The 13,424-nt window shown below is 57.4% G+C and overlaps 1 protein-coding gene across 3 annotated transcripts in view; it reads left to right on the top strand.

Annotated features, from left to right (window-relative positions):
• The first annotated feature begins 2,763 nt into the window (after nt 1–2,763).
• Nucleotides 2,764–13,424, top strand: part of Inpp5a (inositol polyphosphate-5-phosphatase A) — a 172,506-nt gene continuing 161,845 nt past the window's right edge. For 2 of the 3 annotated variants that reach the window (XM_048338003.1, XM_048338005.1), the window contains exon 1: nt 2,767–3,125. In XM_048338003.1, coding sequence (XP_048193960.1) covers nt 3,051–3,125 — 75 coding nt within the window. In that variant the 5' untranslated portion in view covers nt 2,767–3,050. Of the gene's footprint in view, nt 3,126–13,424 lie in introns of all 3 variants that reach the window. The other variant, XM_048338004.1, reaches the window with a different exon arrangement.

The raw sequence follows: 13,424 nt of genomic DNA, 5'->3' as shown, positions 1-13,424 counted from the left end.
GAACTTGAAGGAGGGGGCTGGAGAATGGCCAGGTGCTTGGACTTAGATGGGATGTGGTTATTGATGACAAGAAGAATGAGGCCATGACAGGGCAGGGGTGAGACGCCAGAGCCACCCATTTGGGTGCTAGAGGCTTCCAGGGTGAGGACGTAGGGCATTTGGGCAGGAAGACGGTGAGGGCCTGAGCCTGTGTGGATGAGACGTGCCCAGGGCGAGGCGAGGAACCACCTCGAAGAAGGCCGTGTCGGATGCACGCCAGATGTGTGAAGACGGGAGGCCCAGGGAAGCCAGAGGATGCCACCCGACCTTGACCACCCACACCGGGGCGTGAGGGAGGTGAGCAGGTGACCTCACGTCTTGGGAGACAGGTTCTGGGGAAACCCTGACACCTCTACATTTGGCGTCTGTTAAGGCTGTGCTAATTTTGTTAAAAAGCAAAATAAGAGGCCACATTGGCTGCGTAGGTTGCTATAATACAATACTATATAGGCTGGGCTGGGGTGGGGGTGGGGAGGCTCAAGCAACAGAATTTTATTTCTTACAGTTCTGGAGGCTGGAAGCTCAAGGTCAGTTCCAGCCAGGGTGGCCAGGGTGGTCAGGGGGAGGGCTCCTGCTTTGCAGGGCACTCATGGGACTTGATGTGTTTGTTGAGCAGGGTGGAGAGCACTTGAGCAATCATGTGTCTCCTACAAAGACACAGACCCTGTCTGACCAGGGTGCCACTTTACGATCATGGTTATCCGTGCTGGTGTTCAGACAGGCTCTAGCTTCTTCTGATACTGCCACAGTAGGAGTTAGGGCTTAAACCTACGAATTTTGAAACAATTCAGCCCGCATAGACACGAACTGAATGGAGTGGCTGTGGGCTATACATCAGAGGGATTTGGGAATGATCAGAAGTGGTTCCTATGATAACTGATTCCCTGGGCCTGGCCCCAGGAGATGTCTCCTTAACAGAACAAGATCGTCTCTTGGTCCTGCTGGGCCCAGCCATGCATCCAGCAGCTGAGGGCTGGCCTCTCCCGGACGGAGCCAGATGTGGCAGTGGAGGTTGGGGTGCTGTCTCCCCGTGGGCGCTGCTCACCCCTCCATCCGTGCCTGCAAACCTCGCTGGGGTGACTGCCTGTCAGGGTGGCCCTGTAAATGCAACGGCCCCTTCAGAGCCTCAGTATCGCTGTTCAATACTAGCTACACATCGAATGGTATTTGTACACAGGGTGTTAAATAAAAGGTGTTGCCCAAATTATTTCTAGTTGCTTCAAATTATCTTTTAAGAAAGGAAGCTCTTAGAAAATGTAACATGACCGAAGCCTCGGATTCCACAGCACAGTCCCTTTCCCCGCCCGGGGGCGCGGCGGGGCGCGGCGGGGCAGCCTGGCGGGGCCTGGCCTGGGACCTCCGGCCCGAAGGGCCCTGGCCGCCACCTGCCCTGGGCGCCTCTGCCCGACGGCGCGGGCCTCGGCCGCGTTCCTGGGCTGGTTCCACATCCAGGGGGTGTCGTTCCTCCCCCCGCCCCCCCGCCGCGGGGCACCGGGCCGCGTCCCCCCGCCCCCGCCCCTCCGCTCCCCGCGGCCAGGCACCCGGCCGCGTCCCCCCCCCCCGGCCCCGCCCCCGCCCCTCCGCTCCCCGCGGCCAGGCACCCGGCCGCGTCCCCCCCCCCCCGCCCCCGCCCCTCGGCTCCCCGCGGCCAGGCACCCGGCCGCGTCCCCCCTCCCCCCGGCCCCCAGCCCCGCCCCCGCCCCTCGGCTCCCCGCGGCGAGGCACCCGGCCGCGTCCCCCCTCCCCCCGGCCCCCAGCCCCGCCCCCGCCCCTCGGCTCCCCGCGGCGAGGCACCCGGCCGCGTCCCCCCTCCCCCCGGCCCCCCCCCCCCCGCCCCCGGCCCCTCGGCTCCCCGCGGCCAGGCACCCGCCGCGTCCCCCCTCCCCCCGGCCCCCAGCCCCGCCCCCGCCCCTCCGCTCTCCGCGGCGAGGCACCCGGCCGCGTCCCCCCCCCCCCCGCCCCCGCCCCCCGCCCCTCCGCTCTCCGCGGCGAGGCACCCGGCCGCGTCCCCCCCCCCCCGCCCCCGGCCCCCGCCCCTCCGCTCTCGGTGTTCACTGAACTTCCTAATCCTGGCGGCCCAGCGCGGAGGCCGAGCTGTCCTCGGGCCCCGCACGTGGGGTGGGCACGGCGGGGCGGGCAGCCGCCACAGCCCGCACTCGTGAGGAAAGTCATGCATCAGGAACTGGGCGGACGCGCTAGGAAGTTGCAAAATCCCGTCCTCCCGGAGGGGCTGGGTCCGCTCTCGGGCACCGCCCCCGGGGGCCCGCGGCGCGCGGCTCCGCCACCGCGGCGCTCGCCAGGAGGGAGCCGGGCGGGCGGGAGGGCTCGGGAGTCCCGCGGCCCGCCCGGGGCCCGCGGCGCGCGGCTCCTTTAAGAGGCGCTGTCCGGGCCCGGCCGTGACGTCACGGGAGGCAGGAAGGCGGCGTCGGCGCGCCACCGCCCCGGGCTGACTGACGGCGGCGCGGCGGGCGCGGCCCCGCCCACTCCGCGCAGGCCCCGCTCCTGCCACCGGCCCCGCCCCGCCGAGGCTCCGCCGCGGCCCACCGGCCGGGCGCGCGCCCGGGGAGCCCGCCGCGCGGTCGGCTCCGCGCCGCCACGTCCCCGCCCCCTCGGGCCCCGCCCCTTCCCGCGGAGGCCCCGGCCTCGGGCCCCCGGCCGCCGGAGGCCCCGCCCACCCGGAGGCCCCGCCCCCTGGGCGGGACTCGCCCGAGCCCGAGTCGGCGGCGGCGGCGGCTGCGGGAACTTTCCCGGCGGGTCTAATGGCTGCGCGCGGGCCGCTGTGAGGCGCGGCGCGGCGGCGAGCGGGCGCGGGGCCGCGGAGCAGCGGAGAGCCAGCGAGCGCGAGGCCGGAGCCCCGGCCAGGCCCGGCCCGACCCGCCGAGCCCGCGATGCGTCCCGGGGCCGCCCCCCAGCTCAGCTGACGCCCCGCGGCCCCGCGAGACCCCGGCCCCGCCGGGCCCGCAGGAAGCGGTCGCCGCCGCCCAGCCCAGCGCCCGCGCCGCCCGGGCACCATGGCGGGGAAGGCGGCCGCCCCGGGCACCGCGGTCCTGCTGGTCACGGCCAACGTGGGCTCGCTCTTCGACGACGTAAGTGCCGCGCCGTCGGCCGGGGAGGGGCGGCCGGCGGGGCCGAGCCCCTCGCCGGCCTCGGACCCGGACACCCCGCCCTGACACCCCAGCTGCGGGTCCGGGCGCGGACGCCCTCCTCCCGCAGCCCTGCACCTCGGCCCAGCGGGTCCTCCCCGGCCTCAGGGGCTTGGGCTCCGGGCCTGGAACCCCCCCCCCCCCCCCCAGGCCCCGGACGCCGGACCTCCGCAGCCTTCGCCCACAGCCCGGGTCGAGGCGAGGAACCCCTCTGACCTGACCCCGGCCTGAGCCGCAGCCTGCACCGCGAGAGCCTGGCCCCGACTCTTGAGCTTGGGTCCCCCCCGCCACCCCCCCCCCCCACTGGCCTGATCCTGGGCCCAGAACTTGGGGACCTAGCTCTGGAACCCCTGTCCTGACCCAGAACCCAGAAACCTAGCCTGTCGCCACTTAACCCTCCCAAACCCAAGCCCTAGTGCTGGCACCTCAGTTCTGATACCTCATTACCAGAGTCCCGACCCCGTCCCCCAGGTCCACGAGTACTGTTTCTAGAATCCTGGTTTCTGAACCCTGGTCTCAGACCTCCGTGTCTGGTCCCCAAACCTGACCCCGGGACTCCTGACTCTGAACCCCGGCTCTGGAGCACCTGTCCTGATCCCCCCAACCTGAGTTCTGACCCTAGATGTCTAGCCTTCAAATTTTGTTGCCTTGCCCCTCTTAATCCAGTACATCTTCTTGACTCTGAACCTTGACTTTCCACCTCAAACCTCTTTGCCCTGACCCCGTCCCAGGGCTCTTGGACCCAGAATGCTGGCCCCAAACGGTTCCCTGCCCCTGGAACTCCCTCTCTAAGTATTGCCTATCAGTCCTGAACCAGCCCCTGCCTCTGGGTGCCCGAGGTGTAGGACACCATCATTTTGCCCAGAAAGGGGATGCTGACTGCCTAAGGTCTCTACCTCTCTGGTCCCACCTAGGAAGGAAACCCCTGGAGGAGAGGGGGCGTGCCCTCCTCTGGGACGCAGAAGGGAGCTGAGGCCCAGGGGCATTGGGAGCTCCCCAGAGCAGGCTGAGGCTGACCTAGTTCAGCCTTGGAGCCACGGTGCCACCCCACTGTTGGTACTTAAACTGCCAACCCAAATAAAGCAGAATGTGGCTCCAAGTGGCATGCTTGTTTAAGAAGAAAGGGTAATGTCACAGATGGAGCTGTGGGGCCACGTACTTCCTTTCCTCCCTTCTCTCCGTGCACAGTTGGGGCACTGCCAGGGCTGGAGGTGTGTGCTGCCGATACCAGATACCAGCCTGATACAGACTTCAGGGGAGGAGGGCCATTAAGCATAGGAGAGGTTTAATTATGCTGAGTTCACAATCAGGTTTGAGTTTTTATTAGCCAAAGGCAGACACTATCTTTGTGTGTTGTGACTTAGTTTCCAGACACTATGTTATACTTGCCTGGTTGCCTGCAGACTTTGTCACGGACACACCTTGGTGTAGTTTCACACGGGCCATGCTTTACAACAGCTTGTATATTTAGCCTTCTATTCTAGGCCTTCCAGTAACATGTCACTGTAACATGGTTTTGTTCAGATGATTCAGATCCGTTAGCTGTGGCTTCAAAGCCTCAGAAATGTCAGGAAAATTAGGCATGGTGGGGCATTTTAGTCTCAACGGGGAAAGAATTTTGCTGTGCAAACATTCTTTCCAGCAATCTTTCATTCTGAGTTGTAGGCTTTGTTGTGTTTTAACTGTATACATATATTTTTCTCCATTGGTATTAAAATGGATCATTTAATTTATTTCTCTTAGTTTTTATTTTTCTTCAAGTCAGGATGGAATTGTGTGCTATGTTTGCATCTTAACATAGCTTTTGTTTTGGTGAACAATGTATGTGAATCCCACAGGGTGACTTGAGATTCAGGCTCAGTAGAGAAGCATTGGCCCATTGCGCAGTGTGGCGCTCTTCCGAGAACTGGGGCATGGCCTTCAGACTGGCATTCTTAGGCCTCTTTCTTTGGTTAGTGTTTGGGTTGTGGAGCTTGTGGGGTAGAAGCCTGAGTGGACAAAGCAGTGCATTCTTCAGTGATGGAGACTTTAATTCCTTGGTTTCTTCTGGGTGTTGGAAAGCTTGCCTTTGCCTCTGTTTGCCCTTGTGTGACATGAACCCATGCTGCATGTGTGCCCTCTGATGCTGTTCACTGAGGAGGAACTTCTTACTGTGGCTGTGTAAGTTCTGCTCTGTGCTCAGTGCCTCCAGCCGCTACTTAGGGAGTCTGGCTACACAGGAGGAAGGCATCCACTTTGAAACAGATGAGACAGTTGGGAAGGACATTTTTCCTTTTATGCACAAGTAATAGGTGGTTTGTTTTTGTCTTTGCGGTTTTGAAAGTCTCAATTCATAAACTTCCTCCTCTTAAGTACTATGCTATGGATTTTTTGGGGGTGCTGAGGATTGAACCCAGAGCCTTGCACTTGCACATGCTTGGCCACTGAGCTACACCCAGCCTGAAAGTAAATTTTAATTATGCCGGGAACACTAGAACATCTTGTTCCCTTGCTCTCTTCTCATCAGCACTCCTGACATCCTTGTGTCCAGCAGGATGGCCAGGCTGCAGTTACTCTGCCTTCCTGCTGAGGGCTTCATGTTGCCTGGAGCCCTTAGACTTTCAGTGTTGCTACAAGTGCATCCTAAGACATCAGTCCATAGACTGTATCTCAGGATCTTAACATGGAAGGCCCTTCAGAGGTATGTGTGTAGGCAATTATTTATTTATTTGCTGGCCCTGTGCCCTGAACTCAGGGCTGGAGTGCTGTCTATGAGCTTTTGTGCTCAAGGCTAACACTCTACCTCTTGAGCCACAGCTCCACTTCCAGCTTTTTGGTAGTTTATTGGAGATAAGAGTCCCATGGAGTTTCCTGCTTGGGCCAGCTTCAAACCGTGATCCTCAGATCTGAGCCTCCTGCCTAGCTAGGATTACAGGTGTGAGCCACAAATACCCAGTGGGTATTTTTTTTTTTAATGTTATTGGAATTGGAACTCATATCCTTGCTTGGCTTACTTTTCATTTGGTGCTCTACCACTGGAGCTAAACATTCAGCCAGACTTTTTAAATTGATTATTTTGGAGATGGAGTCGCTTAGATTTTGTTTTCCTGCCTGGGCTGAGTTTGAATAGCAGTGCTTTGTATCGCAGTCTCCTGAGTTTCCAGGATTACAGAAATTCACCACCTGTGCCTGGTGAGAGTTGTTGATATAGGTTGTGATTTGGTATCCACCAGTATTGGAAGCTGGAACTGTAGGTGTCAAGCACAGAGCATGCAGCCTGTGCTACTGCCTCAGTCTGCAGAATGAGGGGTCTTTGTACCCGAAGTGAGGTCACGCTGAGGATCTCTGTTCTAGTCGGTGACCCTTCCAAGCCTTCAGGAATGTTTCCTAGGCCAGACGCCAAGAGACCCCAGGTGACCAGTGGCAATTGTGACTTTCCAGTGTTACAGTCATGATTGCCAGATTACCTACAACTCCTCCACCTGGACTCCTGCTGTCACTGCCACTGTCCTAGGGTGGCCCAGAGCCTGTCCCTGTCTGCTGGCTGTGGCTGGTGTTTTGACCAGTGGTTTCTAATTCTTGGCTCCTTAAACTTTTACTAGAGGTAAATTGAAAAGATAAATGTGTTCAGGCTAGCTTTAGAGCCTGACCCCACCCTTGCATGTCAGGCTGTTTAGCCCTTGGTCCTGCTGTGTATTAAGAGCAAGGCTCCACTTGTTTAGTTAACACTTGAGCAACCCTTCACAGGCAGACCTGGGATGACAGAATCTGAGTGTGGGCTCCTCATAGCAGGTGCTGAGGCTGATGGTCAGCAGGTGTCCATGAGCTGTGGGATATAGGGAGGCAAGTCAGAGGTGCTGGTGGGGGTGTCTTAGTACTCTTCCTTCTCCTTCCTGCAGTGCTGAGGTTGCCTTCTTTGCCAGATTGTCCCTATCAGGGTGGAAGGCGCTGTAGTTTATGAGACCATGAAACACTTGGCCCTTGGTCCCCCAGCTCCCGCAGGCCTGATCTCTCCTCTCAGGCAGCCACGGCAGTGTGCACCCCCCCCCCCCAGCTCCCGCAGGCCTGATCTCTCCTCTCAGGCAGCCACGGCAGTGTCCACTCTCCCCAGCTCCCGCAGGCCTGATCTCTCAGGCAGCCACGGCAGTGTCCACTCTCCCCAGCTCCCGCAGGCCTGATCTCTCAGGCAGCCACGGCAGTGTGCACCCCCCCCCCCAGCTCCCGCAGACCTGATCTCTCCTCTCAGGCAGCCACGGCAGTGTGCACCTCCCCAGCTCCCGCAGGCCTGATCTCTCCTCTCAGGCAGCCACGGCAGTGTCCACTCTCCCCAGCTCCCACAGGCCCGATCTCTCAAGCAGCCACGGCAGTATGCACCCCCCCAGCTCCCACAGGCCTGATCTCTCAGGCAGCCACGGCAGTGTGCACCTCCCCAGCTCCCGCAGGCCTGATCTCTCCTCTCAGGCAGCCACGCAGTGTCCACCTCCGCAGCTCCCGCAGGCCTGATCTCTCCTCTCAGGCAGCCACGCAGTGTCCACCTCCCCAGCTCCCGCAGGCCTGATCTCTCCTCTCAGGCAGCCACGCAGTGTCACCTCCCCAGCTCCCGCAGGCCCGATCTCTCCTCTCAGGCAGCCACGGCAGTGTCTACTCTCCCCAGCTCCCGCAGGCCCGATCTCTCAAGCAGCCACGACACTGTCCACTCTCCCCTTACCAGGGTCTGCCCCACACTCTTTCACTGTGGGAGTCCTGCTGTCAGGGCGTCGTGTAAGTTCTAGACCACTCTAGAAGCCCTGTGGATAAGTGTTCCTCACCTTCCTGCTTGAAACCCCAGCCACTTCCTACTGCCAGTTGCTTTCCATCTCTATGGTTTGCTTATTCTGGGTGCTCACAAACGTGGACCCACTCCCGTGTACCTGTGTCTGTCACTGGGAAAGGTGTTGTCAAAGCTCATCTGTCCGTGTGTTCCTGTGTCAGCGCCATGCTCCTCAGTCACGTGATGGGCCACACTGTCCAACCATGGCTGGATGGGTATGTGGGCTGTTGTGAATATTGGCATTCGTGGCCTTTTGGATGTGTGTTTTCAGCTCTGTGCCTCATGCTGGAGCTTCCAGGTCTCCTAGTAACTAACCTCTGGAGGAGTCGCCAGCCTGCCTCCATGTGGACAAGTCTCTTACATTCCCACCAGCTGTGTCCATTTTTTCCTCATCTTCCCCAGCAGAGCAGTCTTTGCTTCAGCTCTGAGATGCCAGGAGACTTGCTCGATGAGAATTATGGTCAGTTTCCTGAGCCTGTCCCCTGGGATGGTGGGGTCGAGTGAGACAGCGTTTCAAGCCACTGCAGTGCTGGTCTGCTGCCCGCTTCAGGAAACCATTTCTGGTCTGTAAACACCTGACACTTTCCACATACATTGTTTCATGCTGGTCTTTGTTGTTGTTTAGAATTTTGTAGTTCCCATGGAAGACATTTGTTTCCATGCTGTGCCTGCCCCTTCCCTCCAACATCCAGATCATGCTCTCTGCTATTGTGGACAGGCTTTGGGGTGCAGCATCTCTTGCTGTTGTGGAGAGGCTTTGGGGTGCAGCATCCCTTGCTGCTCTGGACAGGCTTTGGGGCTCAGAGTCCCTTGTTATTGTGTACAGGCTTTGGGGTGTAACATCCTTTGCTGTTGTGGAGAGGCTTTGCGGTGCAGTGTCCCTTGCTGTTGTGGGCAGGCTTTGGGGCTCAGCTGAGTTTTCCCTTCTCCATACACACCCAGACCCTGTTCTCCACAGGGAGTCTGTTCTCTCTGACCCTGGTCTTCATGCTGCCTCTGTCCCTCTGTGTCTGCACCCCAGACCCTGAGTCCCTTGGCTGTGGCTGGCTTGCCTCATGTGGGCTGGACTTTCTAGCAGACACTCAGCCTGCCTTTTCTTCTCAGGTTTCTGCCTGGCTTTTTTGTCTTCCTGTCTGGGCCTTGGATGTGGTTCTGGGAGCACCACTGTTTCACTCCCACGGGGTCAGGTACTGCTTGCGTAGGTGGCCGTGGTCCTAACTCTACAGCCAGAGCTGGGCAGATTCAGACTTGGCTTTGGCTCTGCCTTTGTCCCTCCTGTGTATACCCCACCAGATCCTCATCATACTCTTCCCTTTTCTAGGAGCCAATGGAGATTTAGAAACAGAAAACGTAGCTGCAGCTCAGTGGAGGTTTAGGGGGCTCCACTTCAGGTCTGCATGGACCCTGGGGTCTGTTCTGCTATTTATCATGTGTGTGACCTTGGATTGTGCTCAGCCTGTTTGTGTGTCAGTAAGTAGAAATCACACCTGAAAAGCTGGTTAAGGATGGTGAAGGAAGCCAGGCCCTGGTGACTCGTGCCTGTCATCTGGGGATAGTGGTTTGAAGCCAGCCTGGCCAGGAAAGTCTATGAGACTCTTTATTTCCAATTAACCACCAAAAGGCTGGAAGTGGAGCTGTGGCTCCAGTTATAGTACATTAGCCAGGGCAAAAACAATTCTCAGGGACAGTGTCCAGGCCCTGAGTTCAAGCCCTAGGATTGGCATGATAAGAAGAACAGAGAAGGAGGTAAAGGATGTCACCTGGCTTTTGGTCTGTGCTGCTGGGCAGGTGTGAGGAATGAATGGGCTCAATCAGGTATTTTCCAAGAGCTCGTCTTGGCGTTTTTTTCCTAAGCAAGTAGCTTGGCTGTGGGCCTTCTGGGGCAGTCGCTCATCTTCACTCCATCTCCACGGAGCAGAGCAACACACTCACCGCCTGGATGGCTGACCACCTGTTCAGTGAGGCTGAACAGTGCTAATGGTCATGGCCTTCCGTGCAGCCTGTCACTGCACCCAGAGGACAATTGTCCCCTGCCGTGTGGCCAGCTTGCTGGGTTCTGAGGAAGCTTGGTACCTTGTTCCTCTTGATCCTTCTTCCCCTCTCCATGCCTGTGGCTGAGCAGACCCGATTTCCATGTCTGTGTGCTGTGGACTGACTATTTCCAGGGCTCTTCCAGATCGCCTGCCTAGGCAGCCCTGTTCACTCATCCATCTGGGGCCAGGCCTGTTCCTCTCTGGGCACCGTGCTGCAGGCGTCATTGCCTTACTACTCCTTACTACTCAGAAGCGATTTCAGGCAGTTTTGTGATGTCTTACTGCAATACAGATGTGTTGGCCTTTGACAGCGTGTGGGACTGAGGGAGGCAGCGTGTCCTTGTTTGGGTTTCTACTTGAGTGGGTGCAGAGTGGGAATGGAGAAGTCCTGGCAGTCCCCTGCGTGTTCCGGACACTTCCGTTAGGATGAAGTAGAGGCTGGGTGGGTGGTGGTGTTCAAGTTAGCCAGACACAAGAGGTAGATTGCTCTTGCTGGACATTGGTTTTGGCTGTGCTTGCAGCTAGCACACACCTCAGGGGCAAGTGTGTCAGGGGCACACTTGGTGGGCAGTGCAAAGACTTTTGGGTTTCTTGACTATACACTTTTTTCCCCTTTTCCCTTTTAACAGCTTCATTGAGGTATATATAGTATGAGTACCATGCTTTTCACCCACATAGTTATATAGTTCTACGGTTTTTAGAAAACGTTATCGCTGTGCAGGTTTGTGATGCTTCCTACCTAGTCCTTGTGGCACACAGCCCCTGTCTCTGGCCCCACGCCTGTCAGATTCTGCCCTTGCTGAAGCTTTTGTGTCGCTGACTCCTGGTATGTGTGTTTTTTTTTTTATGTCTGTCTTCTCTCATTGAGCACAGTGTGGTGATTTCACGGTTCATCTGTGCTTCTGTGTGTGCCCGCCTGGTCTGTGGATGTGCCATCTTCCAGAGTTTTGTGAATGTGCAAGTCTGTGTTGATGTGAGTGCTCACTTTTCAGGGGCTGCTTGTGTGATCAGTGCATGGCTGCTTTTTCCCTGAGAACTGACTGTTGTGCTCCACAGGTCTTACACACCTTCTTACCCTTCCAGTAGCCAGTGGGCTTCAGACCCTCTGAGCTGCACAAGCCCCTGGTGGGGGCTGGATGATGGTGGGTCACAAGTGCATCTTCTTGTGGTTTAGCTTGCCTGTCTTCCCTCTGCTTTAGGTAATTGATGACCCTCAGGTTGGCTCCTTTGCCATGTTGGTAATGGCTTTTGGAAAGCTGGTGACGGTGTCTTCATGGTGACTCTATAGCTATTGTCCTGCTTACCCTCTTCAGGAGGGCTGTGGGTGCTAGGACCCTGCTAGGGCTCCATTTGCTTGGACAGACAGGCTGGTGTCATCTCTGAGCAAGGTTAGGGAGATGAAATAGGAGCAAGCATTGATGTGTTCTGGAATGACAAGCTGGAAGGCCAAGGAAGGGGGAGCTTCTGGGATATTCTAGGACTTTCTAGGACCCATATAGAAGATGCCTGACCCTGCATGAATGGTGCAGAGTCAGATGGTGTGTCTCTTTCATAGGATGGATGTGAGCCACAAGTCACTACAGTGTCAGTCAGCCCCAAGTTGCTAACATGAGTTAGGGTAGAGAATAAGTCTAGAGTAACACACAGTGCTGTAGGATACATGAGATTGTCCTTGAGTTAGTAACATACATTAGGAGTTAGTGAGGACAGCCTAATTTATTAACAGAAAGTGGGAGACTGTGCATCAGCCTCTGTTATCAATATGCATTAGTGTAGCAAGGTCAACCTCTGTTAGTAACATGCAAAGGGCACAGGAGTCAGCCCCTTAGTGATGCCCATTAGGGTTCACAGGCTCAGCCCCTAGTAACACAAATTAGGGTACACAGGGTCAGCCTCTTAGGGCACACAGGGTCAGCCCCTAGTCACACACGTTAGGGCACACAAGGTCGGCCCATTAGGTAGGGTACACAGGGTTTACCTCCATGGTAATTAATGTACACTGAAGCACTTGAGCCAGCCATTCATTGTTAGTATATGGAAAGGCCTGCTGAGAACTAGGTTCCAAAACCTCCTGCAGAGGTGAGATGTATAGCACTGCTCAGGGCTAAGAGGTTTTGCAGATGTCTCCCAGTTTCTCTGTCTAGCACGACCCTTCTTGGGACTTGTCTCCAGGCTTGGCCTGGTGTCCCTGTCTCTTGACTGCGGTCTCTCCTGGGTGTGGGTGGACGTGTGTGTATGCCCAGGCGCAATCCTGGGAAGCACTTTGTGGCTCTGACTCTGTGGACCATCACTGGCACAATCTGTAGGATTGTGGTTATGCCTAAGTTAAGCCACTGTGTGTCAGACTGGAGGGGGGTGCCTGTGGAAGAGGGGAGTGCCGTCAGTCTAGCTGGATCAGTAGCTGTGTCCACATAGAGGGGGAAGTACCTGGCCCTAGGGGGAGTCCCAGGCCTCCTCAGAGGGCATTTGGGCTGTCCTGTTCTGGGCCTGCTGGCTGTAAGACATCCACTAGGGCAGGGGCTCTCTGGGGCCATTTGGGCCAGTGGCTCCACTGGCCACCCATCTTGCCTACAGTCCTGAGAAGGAGCTGGGGGCCTGCTCCTTTGCTCTGGGCACCTGCTGTTGCCTACTTTTGCATAACTGTCAGTTGGCTCTGTGAGATGTTAGGATGGGGAGGCAGTGTGGAGGACACGTGTCTTGGACTGCTGGCCTCTGACACTATATAAGGCACATGTGTGGAGCTGCCTGAGAAGCCCCTTCAAGCACCCCGGAGTGAGTGCTGGAGGGAAAGGCCCACTACCCTGTGCCAACAACTCCCTGGAGCCTGAGCCTTGGGGTTGTGTGTGCATTTCAGGCCACAGAGCTTTGTCAAGATGCTTCAGTGGGCTCTTTCTGGGTTGGTTCAGGGTAGCGATGTGTGACTGAGGGTCATTTGGAGCTACTTTCAGAGGGGCTTATTCTCTTGAGAATAGCATCTGTCCCAGTAGGGTGTGGGTTTGTGGGTACACATATTTTGTTTTTTTTCCTCCTCCATCATGGTTACTGTTTTTCAGATCTGTCATAACTTCCTGTTTTGCTCTAACGACCTGGCTGCCCTCATGGCTGCAGTCAGACAGTGTATACAGTGTGCACTGTCCAGGGTGGAGGGGAGGGTGGGCTATTGATGGGGGGACAGGGCTGAGCCGTGGCAACTGAAAAGCAAGGAAACAAAGCAGCCCCTTGGTGACACATGGGGTTTGGGACCTTCTCCATGGTACCTGGGTCTCCTCTAAATACACATTTTGCACCCGGGGCCCTCTGGGCAGGAGCTTTGGTGTCCCCTCAGGTTTAGCATGCCATCACACCCTGCCAGGGCTGCAGTGCCAAGTGGTCCTTCTGTCTCTCGGGCAGGGAAGGGCCAAGGGCCAGTCCTCACATGTG

This window comes from Perognathus longimembris, chromosome 2 (assembly GCF_023159225.1).
Source record: "Perognathus longimembris pacificus isolate PPM17 chromosome 2, ASM2315922v1, whole genome shotgun sequence".
Taxonomy (NCBI): Eukaryota; Metazoa; Chordata; class Mammalia; order Rodentia; family Heteromyidae; genus Perognathus; species Perognathus longimembris.
Note: the sequence above shows the minus strand (reverse complement) of the source record. Positions and strands in the feature narration are given on the sequence as shown.